At 43.9% G+C, this 20,921-nt stretch overlaps 1 protein-coding gene across 20 annotated transcripts in view; it reads right to left on the bottom strand.

Annotated features, from left to right (window-relative positions):
* The window catches only part of CASK (calcium/calmodulin dependent serine protein kinase), a 240,457-nt gene extending 220,637 nt beyond the window's left edge, over nucleotides 1–19,820 (bottom strand). For 14 of the 20 annotated variants that reach the window (XM_049834799.1, XM_049834804.1, XM_049834802.1 and 11 more), the window contains exon 1: nucleotides 19,730–19,820. In XM_049834799.1, the coding sequence (XP_049690756.1) occupies nucleotides 19,730–19,803 (74 nt within the window). In that variant the 5' untranslated portion in view covers nucleotides 19,804–19,820. Of the gene's footprint in view, nucleotides 1–3,944; nucleotides 4,226–19,729 lie in introns of those variants that run through there. The other 6 variants (XM_049834806.1, XM_049834818.1, XM_049834810.1 and 3 more) reach the window with 4 other exon arrangements.
* Between the last annotated feature and the right edge of the window lie 1,101 nt (nucleotides 19,821–20,921).

The raw sequence follows: 20,921 nt of genomic DNA, 5'->3' as shown, positions 1-20,921 counted from the left end.
TAGTATTAAAAATACCAACAACTGCACTACTACTATACACAATGATTGTACATATATATGGTCCGCAAATGGAAGATGAAATTACAAAAATTTACAGTTTTAGTGACTATTAATATGAAAACCAGCGTTTTCAGTTGTGATCAATGCTCTTTTAAACACAAATAAACTTTTATCAACTTTATCACATAGTATTTACAACTTAAAAATTTGGAGAAATTTTTAAGCAACCTGCAATCCTACTGTCAGAAAGATCAGACAATCTTTATGGTACTCCTCTAATGCTAACATAAACTGACATGAATCTTAAGAGGTGCAGAAACTCAAAACCAGATAATGTAAAATAAAGTCCTTGCAGAAGAAGGACTCTATCTATCATAAAAGCCATGCTTCAGTCTTCTAGATTCAATACCAGCTAAAGACAGGCATTCTCTCTTTGGCATAAAGAAAACTGCTGCTATGTGTATATGGAATTCCTCTGATAAACTCAGAACAGTTTTCACCACAGATGAATACCCAAGATGTTTCAACTCTACAACTACTACATTCTATAAACTACTCAATGCGTTCTGAATGAAAATTTTAATAAAGAAGTACACTTAGCACTATTATCTGTGAACCGTCAATCAAACGCATGGTCTGATCAACATAACAAAAGGCTTAGATTGTGTACTTCTCAACCAATATACAGGGAGAATCTCTTCAAAGTTACCTGGAAGCAAGTTTGAAAAAAAAATGGTACACCTGTGGTTTTCATCACTACCAGTTACCCTGAGATACGTTAACACATTTTTGAAGGCTAATCTATAAATCCCCAATTTACTTCTTGCTTGAAGTGTGTTTGTGTCGGCCAAGTCTGAAGACGAGACAGTAACCTAGAACATAACACATCTGGTAAGGTAAACTACATGACTAATGTAAGTTCATAAATACCACTTTTTAAAGTTCAACAAGAAATTGGGATTATTATTCCAATTTTTATCTCCATATAGCTTTCAGTGATGGAAGGGTATACTGGAAATATATGCAAATGAAGATTTCCCTTAATTTTTTTATTTATTTTTTTTTTAAAGGAAACACAAACTAGAATTTCTCTTTACCCCTCCTGGCGTTTCTTTTCTCCTGCACCCATTCAAAATGGAAAATGCATGTTTGCAGAACTTAAACACATTAAAAATCACATAATAAACAGTTTATCACTGTCGTTCCAATCAATTCATTCATACACTATTGCATTGTAATTGTTCCACACTCCAGCACACCAAAAGCTATTATTACTGCGTTCACACAAAGTAAGTCTTACCAGTTTATTGTATGTAAAAGTGTTTAAAGTTTATTCTGAAGATCAGAATATGCCTCAACAAACTGGGCCACATGCTGTCAGCTAAGAAACTCTATCTTTACGTCTCTAGTAAATTGTATGGGAACTTTGACTAAATATTCAGACATTTTACAGGCAAAGATCTCTTTCCCACACCCTTTGTGAAAATACTTTTTACTACCTTAAATGACAGTGGTAACTAACTATTTAGGAAAGATAAATCACACGTTTTAATATTTCATGTGTCTGAAACGCAAATCTGGGCCAGATGTGCTATTTGCAAGAACTAAATTACTGTATCAATCAATAATAAATCACAGGAATGTGCAGACATTTAGTGGATGTTTCACTGAAGGATGTTTAGTAAGATGCGTACGTAGCAATTCAAAGCAGATTTACAGCAGCTTTCCTCAAGTGGCCTAAAGATGGGCAAGGTGGTACCCAGAATCTGTAAGCTAAATAAAGATGCTGCATCCCTGGTTCCCTGGAAGTCACCTGAGCAGTATTGCAAAGAAACAGCAACACTCCTTATACAACCACACATGAAATTGTGTATTTATTTTAAAGGTTTTTTTTTAGAGGACTGACATGACATCTGTGCGGAAAAGCCTGAGCAATCACAACGAGCTATCAACCCTTCACACCATCACTGCTGCTATTTTCAGTGATCCACCCTGTTTTTGCTACAGTGCTCTTGGCATCATTATGCTACTGTGATTCAATATTTATCCGTTAGATCTAGTTATATCACAACACTATCTATACCACCTAAATCTCATGTGGAACTTCTGTAGCTAATACCTAATCCACAGTTTCTGAGCTCTCTCTTCAAAATTCTCAGGTCACAAAACAAAAAGTCATTTGAGATGTGCAAACATCTGGACCCCTGTGAATCACCCATTCTCTAAAAGGGTGTGCGGTCACGCATAATCACCGCACCTTCTTTCTAACGGTAATCAGGTATGAATAAAATAGTGTGTGGACTGCAGTGGTTAGCATAAAACCTCTTGTGAAAGGAGTGTGCCAAAAATTGTCTTCAAAACATGTTTAACAACTGTTTTGTTTCTCAGCTACAGAAGCTCCTCACCAACAACCAGCATTAAGCTAAAGCAATTGCTTTCCGTTTATGACAGCAAACAAGGCCCCTTAAGCTTAATATTTTAAAAAGTTGTTTGTGTTACAAGAAAGGTAGTAACACCTTGTGAAATGACGGAACTGAGTGCTGAAACTTCTGCTGACAACAAAGTCACCTGCTAAGTCCAAGACTAGCATTTTAGTAGAATCCTGAGGAAAGATTAATTCTAGATTATTTTTAGCCCCAGCTTTGAAAGTAGACAGTACTTGATATAAACTGAAAAGCATACTGCTGAAGAGCGGGCAAGAGAACACATGCAGAAAAAATTCTTTGTTTATAATCAAAACACGGTGAACAATTATTCCTATAAAATTCATTGTCAGGAAGAAAAAAAAAATGCAAACACACCGAACAGTGTCACTACTAAGGCTTCCGCAGCAATCTCAGCTTCGGAATCAGAAACGTACGGAAAATTAGGAAGTCACAATATTGCTACATCTTTCATGTCCATTTTGCAATACAGACACAACTACATAAAACACATGAAAGATGATGGATAAATAAAAAATGGATTTTTAAACCGAGCGGTCACAAAAACATGGGGGGGGGGGGGGGGGGCAGGGAACAGAGTCCAGCTTTAATTCTTTGTCACAAATTTGATTTGGGAGGATTCTATGCATTTTCCTAGTGCGATTACGCAGACTGAGACTTGAACTGTCATTTTCATCCACCCTACAACAGTGGTAGCCCGAAACAGGCTGCTGGGGAACGCCAGCAACTACCTCAACTCCTAGGTTCGATACAAGCCTCGAACATCGGTTTAATAGCAGTTGCATAAGACGACTCGAAAGGCCAAGCACTCCTGCTGCCTTATACATCTCTATTTCCACACGAATGAGAGCGGAGGGAAAGATCTGGACGAAAACCGAGCACAACCCCGGCGCCACTACTACTGCCGCTAAGCAGCCGGTTATTATGCAGCAAAGAGGAGGAAAAACCAACACCTGGCGCACAGATATGCAGACACCCAGTGTATAGGTGGATCTACGAGGAGATATCTTCCCTCTCCCTTCCCCAATAGGCAATCCTTGATGGGTGTGCCAGGAATGGGATACGGGGGGGGGGGGGGGGGGGGGGGGGGGAGGAGAAGAAAAGGGGTGGGAAGTGGTTGCCGCTCGCTGCAGCCAGCCTGAGCGATGGTTAGGTGGTCGGTTAATCATGGTGGCTGGAGAAAACATGGGGTCACTTCTCCCCCTTCCGCCTCCCGTGTAATCGGCGAAGGTGGGCAGCGCGGCAGAGCCACCCGCCGTCTCACCGCCACCGGCCACGGGGGGGAACCCGGATATCCCGCACCGACCCGCTGGCGGCGGCGGCGGCGGCGACTCAGGTGGGTGCCGAGCAGAGCATCCCTCTCCCCCCTCCCCTTCCCCCGGCTCCCGGCAGCGGGCAGGGGGGCACCGCCGCCCCCTCCCCCGCTCTACCCGCCGGCGCACACGCCCTGCCCGGCCCGGCCCGGGCCCTGCCCTCCTCCCGTTCCCCGCGGGGACTCACTTGCCGATCACCTCGCAGAGCTCGTACACGTCCTCGAACAGCACGTCGTCGTCGGCCATGGTCCGGGCGTGGGGGGGGGGGGGGGGGGGATCAGCCCGGGAGGCGGCGGCCCGGGGGAGGGGGGGGGCCGCGGGCACAGTCCCCGCCGCGCGGCGCGCTCCCCTGCCGGTCAGCGCCAACCGCCACCACCACCACGGTAAATCCCCACCGCTACGGCAGCTCCCGCCGCCGCCACCTTCCTGAGGCGCCGCCGCCCGGGGGCTCCCGCGGCCGCGCCGGGACTCCCCGCTCCTCCTGCCGCGGGCCGCAGCCGCCGCTCCCCGCGCGTGTCACACACTCCGCGACCCCACCTTCCTCCTCCTCCTCCTCCTCCTCCTCCTCCCCCCACCCCCCACCCCCCCCCTCCCGCCCCCTCTCAGCCGGCTACTCCCCAGCGGCAGCGGGCGGGCGGGCAGCTCCGGCTAGCGGGGCGGCGTGAGGTCCATGGAGAGGATCGGCACGGCGCGGCGGGGAGAGGAGGGGAGGAGAGGAGAGGAGAGGGGCCGGCGGCAGGCGGCAGCGCCGTCTCGCTCCCTCGCAGAGCGGGCGGCTGCGCGCTCCCGGCCGGGCGGGAGGGGAGGGGGGGGGGGGGAAGAGAGAGAGAGAGAAGGGGAGAAGGGGGGAGCGCGCGCGCCGGGAGGGAGGGAGGATAATAGTGGGAGGGGGAGGGGCGGGGAGTTGCAGGCGCGGCCGTTGATTACGCTCCCAGGCGCGAGGAGGAGGAGGAGGAGGAGAAGCGGCAGCGGCGGCGATAGGCGCCGGCTTTACTGGAGGGCGGGCGCGCGCTCCTCAGCCGCCGTCACGCAAAGCCGTCACGGAGCGAGCGAGGGCGGGCGCGCGCGGGGGCGGGCGCCGGGGCGCGCGCTGGCCGTGCCGTGCCGAGCAGGCGCGGCGCGGCGCGGCACGGCACGCAGGCACGCACGCGGGGGGCTGCGTTCGCTTCCGCTCCCCCCTCCCCGCCCCGCCCCGCCCCGCCAGAATCGCGCGCGGGGCCACGCCCACCGCCCGTTTCGGGGGGTCGGGGCGGTCGGGGCGGTGTGCGCAGGCGCGGGCTGGGATGACGTCATGGCGCGGGGAGGGGGCTCGGCGGTGCTGGTGGCTGTGGTGCGTGAGGGCGCGGCCGGGCCGGAGAGCGGGGAGCGGCGGCGGGCAGGTCTGAGGTACCGACCTTCCCCCGCCGCCCGTCCGCTGACCGCCAGTGGCTCTCGGGGGGCCGGCGGTAGAAGGACCGGCGGCCCCGCCGCGCTGAGGCCGCGAGGTGTGTGTGTGTGTGTGTGTGTGGGGAGCGCGGCCCCGGAGCTGTGTGTGGGGGGTGCGGGGGCGTGTGGTGCGTGGGCAAGTGCGGGGAGGGGGAGAGAGGAGACTTGCTGCTGCCTCCGCGGGTGCCGAAGGCCGCTGCTGAGGTGAGGGGTACGGCGCTTCGGCTGCACGCCCAGGCGTGGTCTGTAGCGGCAGGCAGTCCCTTCCCGGTCTCACAAACGCGGCCGTAATAATAAAGAACCTCCGTGCACAACTGGGCTTGTAGGGCTTTGTCCAGGGGCGGCTGAAGTGCTTCACCACCCCCACCCCCACCCCCGGAGGATATAAGTATTGTCTGGAGCACGATTTGAACCGTCTTTGTTATTAGGAAAACAGTCATCCTGTTAGCCCTAAAAGTAGTGCATTGAAAGAACCTTTTGGGAGTGCTCTTCCAGTTGGGCAAGTAACTGGTGGCTGTCGTTTCTCTTAACAGCCACTTAAAGACAGTGTCTGAGACACCCGGTGAATTTCAGAACACAAAGTGCTTCCCTGATATAGCGTGTTCCATGATTTTTGAGACGTCACATAGAAAACTGTGTACAAAAGAGATGTTAAGTTGCATGCGTGTGCTCTTCCAAGTTTTGAATTAGATGGTTTGTAGAAGAAAGTAAAGCTCTTTTGAAGGAATTAGACAGGAACTGTTGCAGTTTACAAAGTGTTTATTTTTGCCAAAGTACTTCAGCACACATGCAACTTCGTAAAACTCATCAACAAAGGTAAATGATATAGTTGTTCCCCACACTGAGAAAAAACCTGTCAAAGCAGAATTATCTGATGAAATGGTTTAAAGGTTAGCTTTAAAATGCAGAGCTGACAATGCTTCACCAAGAACACCTTGTTCCTGTCTCCAGATGAATTCAAGAGAAAAAAATATAAGAAAAGCAGTGAAAATAATTACATCGATCTCCTGCACAATAGTAGCATGTAAGGTGAGAGATTCCCATGAGGCTGTGCTCTATGCCATACAAACCTTTAAAAAATATTTAAATACCATTTGCTATTTGGAACGTAAACAAAAAGCCAATGTATTTAGATTGTTCACTAAATTTCACACGTGGGCAACAATTTCTTGCTTTTGCAAGGCCATCAGGTGAGTACCACATAGGCCTCACAGTAGTGATTTCTAGAATATGGGTGAGTGTTCACTTACGTTTTTGAGCTGAAATTGTTATTTGACTATATGTGGAGCCATCATTAGAAGTTAACAAGAAAAAATGATAGAAAAACACACAAGGAATTAAAATGCTTGTAAGAGATCCCTTCCCGGGCTGAGGCAAATGCTTTTGCCAGTCCAGCAGCATCACTTCACGGGGGTCTCACCTTCCTCTGGATGCCGAGTGCTGAGAGTTACACTAGGCCGCGTCACCCGGGTGTGACAGATTAAACTGAAAACGCGGAATACCAAGCATAATACATGGGGAGGCTTGGGGCCAAAACATTGTAATAGAACAAACCCTTTAAGAACTTTGGAGGGCAATTGGGTCCGTTTTGGGATGACACAGCGTGTAAACATGGTTTTCTGCTAACGAACAGGGTCTCGGAGCATAGATCAAAGAGTTAAAGTTGTTATGGGAAGGTAGTTTCTTGGAAGACACTGAACAAAAATGGGCTTTTGCTGAGAGAGGTGGTTCATTCCCTGGCATCTAGCCTACTTGAAGGGTCCTACTACCTTCCAGGAAGGAGGGTAGCCTCTGCTTCTTTATCTGATGGGCTGAGCTTTTTTTTTTTTTTTTTTTTTCCTTCCCCCATTCTGGAGCAAAGACACGCTCATTAGAGCAGCTGTAGCATTCATTGCTTAGGCTGGCAAGAAGCAAGGCGAATCTATGAAAGCCTACAAACGTGGTTGTCCACATTCAGCGCAGGGGGAGAGCAAAAAACGGGTGCTACCTACCATTGGAGTTGCATGAGAAGAATCTGTCTGAACTAGGATTTGTGTGCAGATCTGTATCACAAAAAGTTGCATACTGAACCAGCAAAAGCAGCAAGGATACCACTGCATCAGCAATTAGAGCAAATGAGAACTATGCTGTAACTCAGTTTCAGATTGAATGGGCTCAAGAAAATACGAGCGTAAGTTCGCCAGCAGTCAATACACAATATTATGACCATCCAAGCAATGCATATGCAGATATGTTTGTGATCATGAATTTCAGCCACCAGTTTGAAAGTAGTCATTCCCCTTCCCTTTCACAGATAGGCATTCTTGGATTTTCACCCATGTATCCTCCTCCTTACAGATTCTGGCTTTAATTTAAAATTATAAGGTTAAATTCTGAAATACGCACACCTAACATCTTATTAAAAATATGTAACAATAATGTTTGACACACAAGCAGAAGAAACTTTACACTTAAGACCTGGAATGTTTTACTGGCAAGGATAGTGGTTGGTCTGAAAACAGTTCAGGGCATCAGTCGTGTCAGGGCTGGGAGAGGGACTTCTTCATACAGAAGTAGCAAGAAAAGGACACTGACTATTTGCAGGAGGGAAATGCTTTACAATCCCTAGTAGCCTTCCCCAAACCACTGCACATATTTGAGTTGCCTGTCTGTCAGATTCTGTACTGCCAGGTTAAGGAGTATTTTCAGGCAAACCAACATTGTTTAATTCCATAGTTTATTTTAAAGTCCAAAGAAATAGCTGAGTGAGGGCTTGGGCACTAGAAACCCCATTTCTTAAAATTTTATGGTGTTTTCAAGTTTTACATGGCTGTGGTCTTTGCAGGGTGTGTGCATACGGTCCGCACAGCATTGGTGAGCCACAGGGCAGGTAAGTTCTTCAAAGGTTGTTTATGGAACCATAGTTATCAGTTACATCCAAACAGCCTTTATAGTGTTTTCATTTAAAAGTGGGATGTAAAAGGTACATGATGAAGAACAAGAAATTTTAAGGGTTTGCCAGTGTTCTGTAATCCAAAAGATGTAGGAACCACCAAATTCTGTGCCTCAGATTCCAAGTATAACAGGGCCCTGGGTACTTTGATCTGTAACATGGGCATTAATTCGCTCCATCTTACAAAGTTTGAAGATGATACACTAAAGATGAGTATGAACTGTTAGTACTTCGTAAGAGGAAGTATTGGAGGCTCACCAGATTTCTGACAAACTGCCATCTTGTTTAGGAGTGCAAATTCTGTGAACTGAAAATAGTTTGTATTTTGGGCAATGAAATGTATTTTGGTTGCAGTGAAAAGAGACAATGTTTTGATCACGACAGACGCAGACATTTTCAATCCTTGTAAAAAATGACGGTCAAAAGAACCCTAAAAAGCCATCAGCCAACCCTGAATAAGTCTGGATAACTTCTTACAAAAGTATATAATTAGATCTGCTTGGAAATCTACTGTGTGGCAGGGCAGTCTGCAGCTGCAGAGCTCGGGTGCAGCATGCTGCACAAGTCGTGCCATACCGTAATTAAGGAGGCCGGGTTTCCCACAAATGCGTGTCTTAACAGGTGAATGATGTTTGTCTAGGAAGATAAATCTCCAACTGCATTTTTCTCCTTAGTGGAGTTTTTTCTAAGTTCCTCCACGGTGTCAATTCTCCATTGTTCAATGGGAAGTGGACTTCCACTGCCACCCTTCCTCACTGAAGACACTATCAGGTCTCTTTTCTGCAGCCCCCTATCTTCAAAGGACAGTTGGAGCTTATCTCTGGGATCGATACCTTGCCCCCTTCTAATTCTGTTGAAATTGATCCCCAGGTTCAAAAGTTCCTGGGAAAGATACAGGCTTTGTATGTGTATGTGAACATGGCAAAGCATGAATGTAATTTCCTCAGGCAACTGGCTAAGAGCTGCCTCTTTTGAATGAGGAATTTTTTTTCACTGCCCTTCAGATATGGTGACCACATCCCCTTCACTGGACACTTGGCTCATAGTGACCCAGCCACCCAGCTGGGCGAGAGCGCCAGGTCAAGTAATCAGCCAGATCTTGGTCAAGGAAGGGTAAGGGAAAATGTCATGTTCCTCATCTGTAATTAGACCACTCTCATAATTAAATGTAAATTACAGTAACTGCTGAAGACAGGTAGTAAACTAAACCAAAGCTGAGCCTGTCTGATACTGCCACAGAAGCTCACGGTCACCCTTCAACGTCAGTTTCCAAAGGTGAAACAGTCCCAGGTAGGGACAGCTGGCAACTTCAAAAGAGAGGGGAAAAGTTAAAAATTACACAAACCCCTACTTAATGGAGTTTCTTTTTTTAGCTATTCCTTGCCATTCTGGTTATTTTCCCCTTCCTTGTGTACTGCATACAATCTTGATTGAATTACTGGAGATGCTTATTTCTTTCCTCCCCAGCTGCAGCTTTTCCTCATTGATGGCTATGGATTAAATACTAAGAATTGTGGAGGAAATCTCTCCATGACGCTTTTATTGAAACTTTTTTAAATTAAAAAGATCTTACAAGATGTACAGGGGATAAAACCAGGTAATAAAACCAACTCAAAATTCCGGTTATCTTTTCATCATTATTCTAAACAGAAATTTGCAACCATATGCTACAGTCATGCACCTATATACAGAAAAATAATTAAAAATCACATCATAAGGACAATATCAAAATGCTATGTACTACCGCTGAAAAAAAGCCCACTTATATTTTCCTTTCATATCTTTCTTCTTGCATTTCTCACCCTTCTACTAAGTTTTGTAGAAACCTTTAAGCAATTTTGAGGAGGCAGGTGCCACCTTAATAATTGGGAACTCCAGAAGGGCCCCGCAAAGCAGAGTAAGTGCCCAGAGGAGCTTTGGTGTAGGTAAATGGCAAGGAATACTGCATCTAGAGGAAATCCTCATCTACACCACCCTTGCATGGTGCTGAACTTGGAGCTGGCAGCTGCGGCTCTGGAAAGAGCCCTCGGACTCACTCTGGCAGTTCTCTGAAACCATTGTTGCAGGGTGCAGTGATGGTCAAAAAAAAGCCAATAAAATATTAGGACTATCAGGACAGGCATGAAAACAAGGCAGAAGGTGTCATTTTCCCTCCATATAAAGCTCTGGTGCACCCACAGCTGGAGGATTGGGACATTTCAGGCCTCCTCTTCTACAGAAGGACACAAAGGAGTTTGCAAAGGAACAGAGAGAGAAGGGCAATGAAAAGAAACCAAGGATGAGCCATCTGCCTTGCCAGGAGAGGTCAAAAGGACTTGTCAATTTATGGAGGAGACACCTGAGGCAGGATATGGTTGAGGTTTACAAAATCATGAAGGTGGTAGATAAGGTGAAGGCAGAACTGTTGTTCATCAAGTCCTGCAATACTAAAATGAAGGTGTGCTTGGTAAAACAAGTAGGAAGGTAGTTTAAGACAGATACATGAAAGTACTTTTTTTTAAAAAATATACATGCACACTGGATAGTGAACTTTGAGAACTTGCTGCCACAGGAGGCTGTGGACACCAATAGTATCAGCAGGTTCAAAAAGAAATTAGACCATTTCAGGGATGACACATCATTATAAACAAATACTGGAAGGAATAGTCAGGGCTGTGCCGTGGAGCATCCCTAGCACAACAAATGTAGATGCTGGGATAGTGGAAAGAGAACTGACTGCAGAGAGTGGCTAGGCTTTCATGCACTTTCTGAACTATCTCCTAGTGCCACTGCTCCATTTTCATTTTTAAAGGTATAAATACAGTCTTTCACTACAAATTATGCAGTCAGCTTCTCTACATTCGGGGAAATCACAAGAGTCAGCGTACCTGGAATGCAAAGAATATCCTTACCCAGGAAGGCCACGTTATTGATCTCAGTCTGTTGATCCCCTGTTGGGTAAGTAGGGCTAGGTGGACCCATTAGGGCATTTCTTATATTCTCAGCCTTTTAGTTTCATCCTAGGTTTCATTTTTCATTCTTGACTTTGTCCTTTATTTTGTCCTCATTCTGCCACCAGTTTATTTTCCAAACCCTATTTATGAGGTTTGAGGTACCTATTTTTTCTTACTGCATTTCCCAGATCACTATTTCCATTAATGTGCAGTAATACAGTCCAAAAGCTGACAAGGCTTACAGTTGAAGACTCCTCAGACATGGCTATGGCTTTACCACTTATCCTATAGCCTCAGGGTAAGCCAAGCTTACCACATTTTATAACTTTAGAAGAGAATACTAATTCTGTAAATAATTATTTGCCAAGTATTTCATCTTCCTCCTTGTCATCCAGCTTTTTTTCTTTTTCTCTTGGTTTTCTCAGCCAATGTTTTTTTCAGATGGGGTATAGCTTCAAAGAGGAGAGCAAACACCTCTCTGCCTGGCCACTTAGTGTACTTTCCACTCCCACTTGTCCCTTCCTTACGCTTTCCCTTTCTGAAGTGTCATGCTGACAGGGCATGACTATTCACACCCAAACTTTGAGGCTCTTTTATCCTTCGAGAACAAACCCACCTGCAATGGAAGCAGTTAGTATCAACTTCCCGATTTCGGGCTGGCCAAGTTACCACTGAGAAAGCTTCTTGTAAATCTTTTGCCTGCAGAAATCCAATTCATAGATTGTTTGCAACAGATCTTTGAAATTTAGCAGGGAAAAAGTCCTGGAGGGTAAAGAGGTATGCTTTTCTTTGTCCCGTGAAATTCTATTCAGGTCTGTCAGAGGGAGAAACTGGAAGAAAAATATCCTTTTTTCCTATGGCTTATGTTGGCAGCAGCACTCTGGCAGCCATCCAAGGGGACCAGCCCTGGGCATTCTTGTCCCAGGCAGCGTCCGCTGCACACAGCATTGTGCTGGGAGCCTGACACTCGGGCTGTAGCTAAAAAGCTGTGGTGAAAGTGAAGTTTGGACACAGCAGAGAGAGAAAAAACAAAACTACACTCTGTAATATCTCTCTCTAAACCCAGCACATAGTATTTCTTTGATCTCTTCCTTTGTGGGCTCAAGAGCACCCTTAGTTTGAAGAAATTGGAGCCATACTCCCCTGGTGATCACCTGTGCGCTGCACATGGTCTGAATCTCAGCGGAAATTTTTATGAGTAGCTTGGGGCCTTTTCATTGAGGAGGAAAAAAATACTTCCACAAAGGCAAAATATTTTTTTGTTTGGGAAAAGGTATTTGTGTGCTATGTGTGAGACTGTTTTCAGGACTGCTGCCCTGTGTGCTCTCACTATTGGAATGTCAGTGGAGAATGTAACAGAAGGGGGAAGAAGTGGGAGGAGGATCTTGATCTTAGGACAGGAGATTGACACACAGGTGAACAAATTGTTATTTACCTTGTAGTAAACTGTGGTCCCTGGTGATGCTTTGCTCACTGGTTATACATGAGGCCAGTATGCTCAGCTTCAAGGTTTTTCGGCCATCAGTGCTCATCTGGAGACAAGACTTTGCCCTCAGTTTTCTCACAGCTCCAGGTGTCCAGCAACATCAAACACATCTCTCTGCTCCTTCACCAATGTAAAATCCATATGTTATCATAGGAGCAGAGGAAAACCAAGGGTCATGGAAATATATAAACACTTTTTAAAGAACTGCAAATACCTATTCTAACTTAGTATGTATTTTATGGATGATGACTCCTAATCAGAAGCTCTGTCAGATGCTGGTGATGTCCTTAGCACAAGTAACACAAAAGTGCCTAGCAGAACTAAATTCTGAAGATTATATTTTTACTGTGAATTAAGGAGGACAAAGCTTTAGGAGTAATTAAGTTTTCTGCGAGGAAAAGAGCCAGAAGTAACACTTTTTGATAAATTCTAAATAATTTCTGCTTTAGTCACTGTGGAGCTGGGCTCTGGATGGATGTATTGGCTTCATTAGAAGGAACTTAAGAAAATTAGGGCTCTGATGATGAAGGAAGGGGGGGGGGGGGGGAATCTACTTTAACATCTTGTCTCCCCTAGCCTATGGAACAGATAGCTGTGTTGCTTGTCACTCAGACTCTGAACTACCCACTTACAGTGCAGTGGTTTTAGGCTAATTAAAGCCATCCCTGTTGCTGACTGTCCACCCAAACCTCTGTGCTGTTAAGAGGCACAGGAACAGAGAAACATCTCTGAGGCTAGCCCAGAGCAGGAATACACACTGGTGTCCTCACCACGCTGTCGCTATGTGTCATTCAAATCCCTCAGACTCCCTTGCGGTTTAGGTTCTCTTCAAGGAAGATTTACAACTACCACGGTGTCCATTATGTGCTCCGCACCCCCAGGCTTTGGGTGTGCCTGTGCTCAGTCATCACAGTTTTGGATAAAGGACAACTCTTAGAGGGAGGCTCAAGTTCAGCCATACCCACTGATTCTTTCAAATAAGAACAAAACAGGCAGGATCAAGTGTTTTCTTGTTTCAGAAGAAAGGAGATGCTATCTAAAAACCTTCTAACTTAGCATGGATATCTAATAATTAACTGCTAAGTACTTATTTACAGTAATTGTCAGAACAATGGGTAACTCATACCCAGTGGAAAAGCTGTGACTCATGGTACTAGGCCTGATGGTGGTTGTGTTGTCCCTCCTTCGGTGCCTTTGGTTGGAAGTATGAAGATAATCACAGAGAAGATGGGGCCCACAGTAGTTGTACCTGTCCAGAAGCATGTCAACTCAAGAATGTGAAGGGCATGAACATCAGGAATGGAATATGTATAAGGAAACACACTATTAGTGCCTCTGTTGCATAGCTACAGCCAGTGCCCAGCTGGTCAGATAAACCAGGATTTGGGGAAGTGATCATTAATTCTGTTTTCTCATCTTGTGAGTTTCTAATACGAATCACCTCATGTAACTTTTAGACAGCAGTGCTATAGACGTCTACACCTGAGCTAGTTGTCTGGGCTTCCTTTACAGCCAGTGAACAGATACAGGCATTTCTGGGGCATAATCACTCTGGATATGCTGGGGAGGCAGCGAGTAGCTCCAGCGAAGTTCCTAGATTTCCCTGATAAAAAATAGGGATATTTTGCTTTTGATCTTTCAAAGGGGATGCATTAAACTATTCAATTAATATAGTAATGGATACCCTAAAAGAAATGGAGAAAATTACTAGCTTTTTAAAAAGTAATGAGGAATGTATTATTTTTTCCTGGTCTGGCTTTCACCTTCACAGAAGTAGAAAAGATGTCTCCTTCATGCGTCTGGGTTGTCCTGCGACCATCAGGCACCACGGAGTTTGATAGGGATCTGTCTTAACTTGGAGTGTGAGCTCTTAACACGAGCATTGCACTTTGTAGCTTGTATTTAACAACTGGTTCAAGCCAGAATCTCTTAAAGACATGGTTCTCAGCAACTTCCCTCTGCATCTTGAAATTAAACATTAACATAATAAGGAAGTTCAGATACTAAGTTAATCTAACTTAATGAACAAGCACACATTCAATTAGTCTCTAAGGTACTCTGGACTGATTCATGTTATTGGAAATCTCTCGCAGAGTATCAATACTCTTGCTGTCAGATGGCAGCAAGTCTGTTAGTTCCAGTTGTGCTGTGTCCTGAAACTAATTCATCTCAACCTGCTGTGGCTGTTGGCTGTCAGAATTTCTCAGGTAAAATGGCTGTGTTGGTACTCCTCCTTTAGAGAGAGCGTCACTTATTCCTCTGCATATGTCTGCCCGGTGCCTCAAGTTTGTCTCTGACCACAGGATATTTCTTGTGACATTATTGCTGTTTGCAGTCATTGCTTTTCATTACAGATATTCTCACAGTTGTTTTTTACAAAACAGTGGCAGCTCCCAGTACCCCAGATTATGTTTTCCTTTCACCTTCCCCCCACCTCGTCTTTTTTCCCATATATCTGCTGGTTGCTGTGACTTTGACATGAGTTCCTAACAGGTGCTCAGGAGCAGGCACTCTTGTTCTCAGTTTTCTGTTGAATAAAATGTCAGCAAGTAACAAGTCATGTTACATTGGTACCACTCCGATATTTAACAGTACCAAGTATGGATCAGAATTGGCATCTGTTCCTGTATATCCTTTAATATATTTTCTGCTAGCCTTCAGAGCCTGGAGATAATAGAGGTTATGGTTATATGACTGAACTTGTATTTCAGAGCAGAACGGTTAAACACGAACCTGATAAATGTCAGACATTACTGTATCAGGTATACCAGGCCTAGCATATTGAATCAAATTTGGGATGTCATCTTTCTAAGCTGTTATGTTTTCTAGCAACACTATCTCAGGAAAATGAGAATACTCTAAATACATATCTAGGAGTAAGGCACTGCTGACTCTGCATTTTCCTTTTCCAGCCAGGACATGCAAGTTTGTTTCTCCTTTGCATTGGGAACAAGTACTTGCTGTGCCATGTGACAAGTCTTACCACTTCCTTAATGGCATCGTTTGTTTAGGATCAGGGCAAATCTCTAGTCCTTCTCTTACAGTTTTCAATGCCTAAGTGAGTTTCCTTTGTCCATTTTATCATTTTTCAGTAACATATTAAAAATGACCGCTCCTGTGTCTTCAAGCATCCATTTGGCGCTAAGAGCTTCCCCCAACTCTAGTGTGATAAAGATTATCAGTAAAGACAGTATAATGTGCTAGGCACACTATGTAAATACTTTTAATTACATTTTGTAAGAAACTTGCTTGTAAAAGCAGTTTCGACAAAGTCTGTATTCTGTTTTTACTTTTTTCTTTTTATCTGCCTGATTCACATAAAATCTCACTTTGGACTTTGACCCACGGCCCTACTGTTAAATAGGAGAATGTCCCTTCAACCACCAAAACTTTCCTACGTTTACACTTAACTTGCGAATCCCATATCTGTAGCTGAATATCCCTCTTTAAAGTCCTATTTCCCATGTCCCTGTGGCCGACAGTCACTTTTGGCTAAAACTGGGGAATGAGAGCGTGAACCTTTCTAGCTGCGGGGCTGACGACCATCGCCTCCCCTCTCCTTTTGAGATGCACTGGCATTTTGTTGAGACGCGTGACGTGCGTGCCGCTGCCGCGCAGCTCCAAGAGGACTCGTGCCACTGCCTTTCTCGGAGCGGGTGGCAGAAGACTTGGTGTTGTGATTACTTTTACAGGCCTCTCTAACTCCTTCGGTTTCTCACAAGCTTTGTCACTAGCGGTGGCACTCGTTTCTCAAGCACTTTGCCGTGTCCTCTGTTTTCTAGAGCAACAGGCTTAGAAAGCTGGTTCTGGCAGCTCCGTCAGGCACGAATTTGCCTACAACATTCTTCTCTCCAAGGAATCTTTAAACCCTTTCTTGTCTGTCAGGCTAGGTATACTAATGATAACATCAACCTCCCTCGTGTGATCATTTCCTGAACCATTCTAGAAAATGAGCTGGATTAATGAAGACTTATTATTTAAATTGCTGAAGCTACCCAGCTCATTTTGACTGAACACATGAGCTTCTGCCACGACTGCTACAACCAGAATGGATGTCTATTGGTCCCTAAGCATCCGGCACATCCCAGGTGCAAGATTATATGCCTTAGTTTAAATATCGTAAACTAAAGCAGCTATGACTAAATTTCTGAGAGCGTGCTCATATGCGAAGCTAGTTGTGTATGACAGCACGAAGCTCTGCATTGGTTAATTTGCTCTGCTGAAAGCTCACTGATTTAAATTTGGCTCGGATATCTGTGCTGACCATTGCAGTCTTCAGTGAAGTTATACTCTTAGTTAATTTTATTTTTGGTCCCAGGCTTTGTTTTGTAAGCATACAGAGCCAAGGCGTTTGAGTGAAATCTGATTCATTCCCTGTCTGATATCTCACTGACCGCCATGGCTTAACCTGGCTCTCTGCACCAGCTCCTGGCTTTTTCCAGAGCTCTGGAAAGCTGTGCTTCGCCGCACTGGGCAGCCTTGCAGCTGATACTGTCAGCTAACAGCAGCTGCGGCACAGAAAATGTTCTCAGGTTTTGTACTTTGAAGTCTACGGACGGCACTCATAACTATCACTCATCTGTGAGACATGGTCCCCAATGCTGAAAATGTTGACAGAAATGATTTGCTGTGGATAGGCAAAAAAAGCTGGCAATTTCATTGTAATTAAAAAATTTTCATTTCAACGCTCGAGGGGTTCCACCTTCACTGTGAAAATGTCACAGGTCTCAGCAGTCCTGTTACCCTCAGCAGACCTGTATGCTGTTACTCACCATACCCTTGTTTTACTAGAATTACATTTGATCAAAATGAATCAAAAGTTAAGATTTTCAGAAGAACTTCTGCTTTTTGTTTTCTTTTAGGTTTAACCTCTCACTTCAAACAAGAGGAGGCTGGTAACATTATTTGCTCTGTTTCTTAGATAGTACGTTATGCATTTGCCTGATTTTTCTTTTTACCTTTTCCTCTTTATGCTTTGATTTTTCATGTCACACAAATGACACAGTATCCCTAAATATAGCAGAAGATTGCTCATGAGACTTTCTTAAATTAATCTTATGAAAAGAATTGATTAAACTTAGTTCTTCACTAAAAATTAAATCTTTTTTTCTCTTTGTTTGACTCAAGGTCAATTTTAAGCACCTTTGTCATTCTTCGACAGGTAAGCAAAATGTTTTGGAAAACGTTTTGAGAAGGAGAAATAGCATAGAAAAAGTCTGGTTCCCACACGACCTTAAACCCCTGGGGTTCAGTCCTGCAGCACACTGAAAGATCACATCTATAATCTGTTCCTTAAACTCAGGATCTCTCATATGTAAGATTAAATGTGCATTTAAGTATCTGAAAACTTTGTTTTGTCTGTTTAACTGAATCAGCCTTCTGTATGGTGATACTGAACTCAAGTACACTCTGAAAACATGCCTGGCTCATTTTCAGCCACTGCAGTAAAAAGACCTCCCTCCAAGGGGGACATAAGGCAGGAGAAATACTAACCGAGGAATCCCGCCCCCCCCCCCAATTCAGCACATAGCCTGCCCTGGACACTTATTTCTTTGCGACTGCTTCTTGCTGCAGAACACCAAGCCTTTAGAGTAGATCATGTAGTCATGTAGACTGGACATACAACATGAAGAAAACATCACTCCCGAACATAATTCTGTGTATTTTTTACACCGTCTTCTTAGTATACGTATAGGAGAGATGGTAAGTGAAAATTGACCCAAGTGGGATCTTCTTCACAGTATGACAGGTTGTCACCAGGAATTCAACATGAACAATCAAACAATTTTACTCTTCTGTCTTTTACACAGCATACTAAGATAAGGAAAAACAATGTTGTACACAAATATAATACAAAATGAGAGTAATATTTTCTGATTCAAGTACTAGCATGTGGAAAAGAAGAGAAAAACTTTGCTCTGAAGTCAGCCGTTTAGGTGGTGCTGTGGCAGAGAAAGTCAAGAGTTTTGCTGATATAAGGAAAGAAATATGTGGAACATGGAGATCAAAGCCAGCCTACAGTGTAGGAGGACCAACTGGCATTGGCTGGTGTCTCTGTGGTGTATATGTTTAAATACAAATTTAAATACATATGTATTCAAATAATAATAGTTCTACATTTCTAACGCTCTCTCTCTTCTGTTTGCATATTGGTCTTGCATCATTTTGAATGGGGCAAATTGCTTTACTAATTTTGATGTCAGCTTCTAATATTTTAAATGACGCTGCCAAAAAGTTACAACCATAATTTACGCAATAGAATTACTGCTATGAACTTTGCTACAAGCTACTGACTGAGTAAATAAATTCAAAATTCAAGTGGTGTAATTTATCTCAGAGTTTCTGCAGCTGGGGTCCTATGCAATACTTCATGAAGCTGAAAACCAATACAGTGTTAAAATGACAATCCTGGAACAAATTATTCAGATTCTCTAATTACGTTACATATGTTGAGACCTTGAAACTAATATCTGCAGCATACCAGTGCATTAATACTAAGACGGTATTGTTCTCGCTTTGGAAAGAAGATACACATTTGACAAAAAATGTTTATATCCATGATTACAATGACCATTCAAAGGACAGGTTAGGGCAGGAAACAATGGGGACTACTGACACAGAAACCAGAAAAATGAGCAGTGCAAAACATTTGTTCAACAGAAAGATTTGGGTTGTCATGAAAATTTCCCCCAGCCCAGCGTTAGAATGGTTAAACTTGAACCGAAATGTTTGGCAACTGTGCCCTGCTTGGAAATATTTATAGAAGGCTAATACTTAGCAGGTGGTAAAATTTTCCTACCAAGGATCTCCAAGCATTTTACAAAATGTTAATAATCAAGCTTCATAAAAAATTCATGTGTAGCTTTTCCAGATGTGTCTGCTCCTGCAGGCGAGCAGTTCGAAGCCCTGCTCTCTGGCCCGGCAGAGCCATGCCTGCAAAATGTTCCCTGTCCAGTCCAGAAAGGAAATCCCCGGAAAGCTGGGGGGGTATTCAGAGACGTACGGAGGAGCAGGGCACCCTGCTTGCTCTGCGCTCACGTACGCCGACCTCTAATGCTCTGACGGAGACACCTAACAAGCCCCCCAAAATTGGCACTAAGACAAACACAGAGACCTCTCAATCTATTCCTGTGACCTTGTTAAGCACCATCTGCATTGGAGAAAGGAGGGAGATTTGGAAAGGTTAGAAAACTTACTTAGGGTTACACTGCCAGTAGTTGGCAGAGCCGGGGCAAGAATCCAGTGTTGACTCCGAGCCTTCTGCCTGCATCACTGGGCTGGCTTTTATTCCAGGGAGGTACAGCGCAAATGGGAGATGAGACACTGCAAAGGCATTAGACAGCTGAACAGATTGTAAGTGCTCTGGACAATCTTGTGATTACAGCCCTTGTGAGCTTTGCTTAACTGCTGGGTAAATTGGATTAAACAATTATGAATAGGTACAAGACACCTAAGTGGATGTCATGTGGTAGGAACAAACATTTTTCCATCAAAGAAAATGCAAGATTTTCTACAGAAATGAATTTTAAAAAAATTATTTCTCGAAAAATTATTTGTAGGATCCTGTGAAAAAAGCTAATTCTTGTGGGGGAAGAGATAATTCTTACAGAAACATGGTGAGACAGACAAAGAAATGTCAAAAAAGGTGGTGGAATGGCCTAAGGCTGAGTACCAGTACTCAGTGATTAATATAATTCACAGTCTGTAAAAGAATGATCAGTGAGGTGGCAACGTTTGCAATATGACAAAATTGTTTGGGATAATTAAAACAAGAGAAGACTGAAGAGCACTACTGAGATAGCTAAGCTAGGTCACTGAGCATCAGATGAAAATTAATATGGGTATTGCATTTTGGAAGAATTGCCTAAACTGCTTATACAGATGTCAGAGCTCAAAGTTAAAGGCAACCAGTAAAAAAAGAAAGTTTTGAATGAAAACTTCAGTCCAAGTCTAGAAGTAGCATGGAAGAAGGTATGGATTTATATGCTAAATAAATCTGGGGTATTTTTATTTGGAACTTTTCGATTCTGGTTATCATGTAAAAAGAATGAGCAGCAGAAAAGAAGAATTTAGAAGCAACTGGGAAGAACAACATGGAAAGCTTCCCATATAAACCTGAAGTTAGGATTACCTAGATAAATGAATGGGAACTATAGAAGTGCATATTAAAAATACTTGAGGGAAGATATTTCATGTTCTTGTATTTTTAGTTATAATACAAGAGCAAGGAGATGTTCAATCAATCCAAATGTCAAACAAAAATGATAAAACTTACGATATTTAGATAAACAGAGAATGGATAATGGATAGCAACGGATGCAATACTAGACTATAATCCTGAGGCCAGGAGTAGAATCAGATGGAGGAAGTTAAAAAATATTTATGTCC

This window comes from Accipiter gentilis, chromosome 32 (genome assembly GCF_929443795.1).
Source record: "Accipiter gentilis chromosome 32, bAccGen1.1, whole genome shotgun sequence".
Classification (NCBI taxonomy): Eukaryota; Metazoa; Chordata; class Aves; order Accipitriformes; family Accipitridae; genus Astur; species Astur gentilis.
Note: the sequence above shows the minus strand (reverse complement) of the source record. Positions and strands in the feature narration are given on the sequence as shown.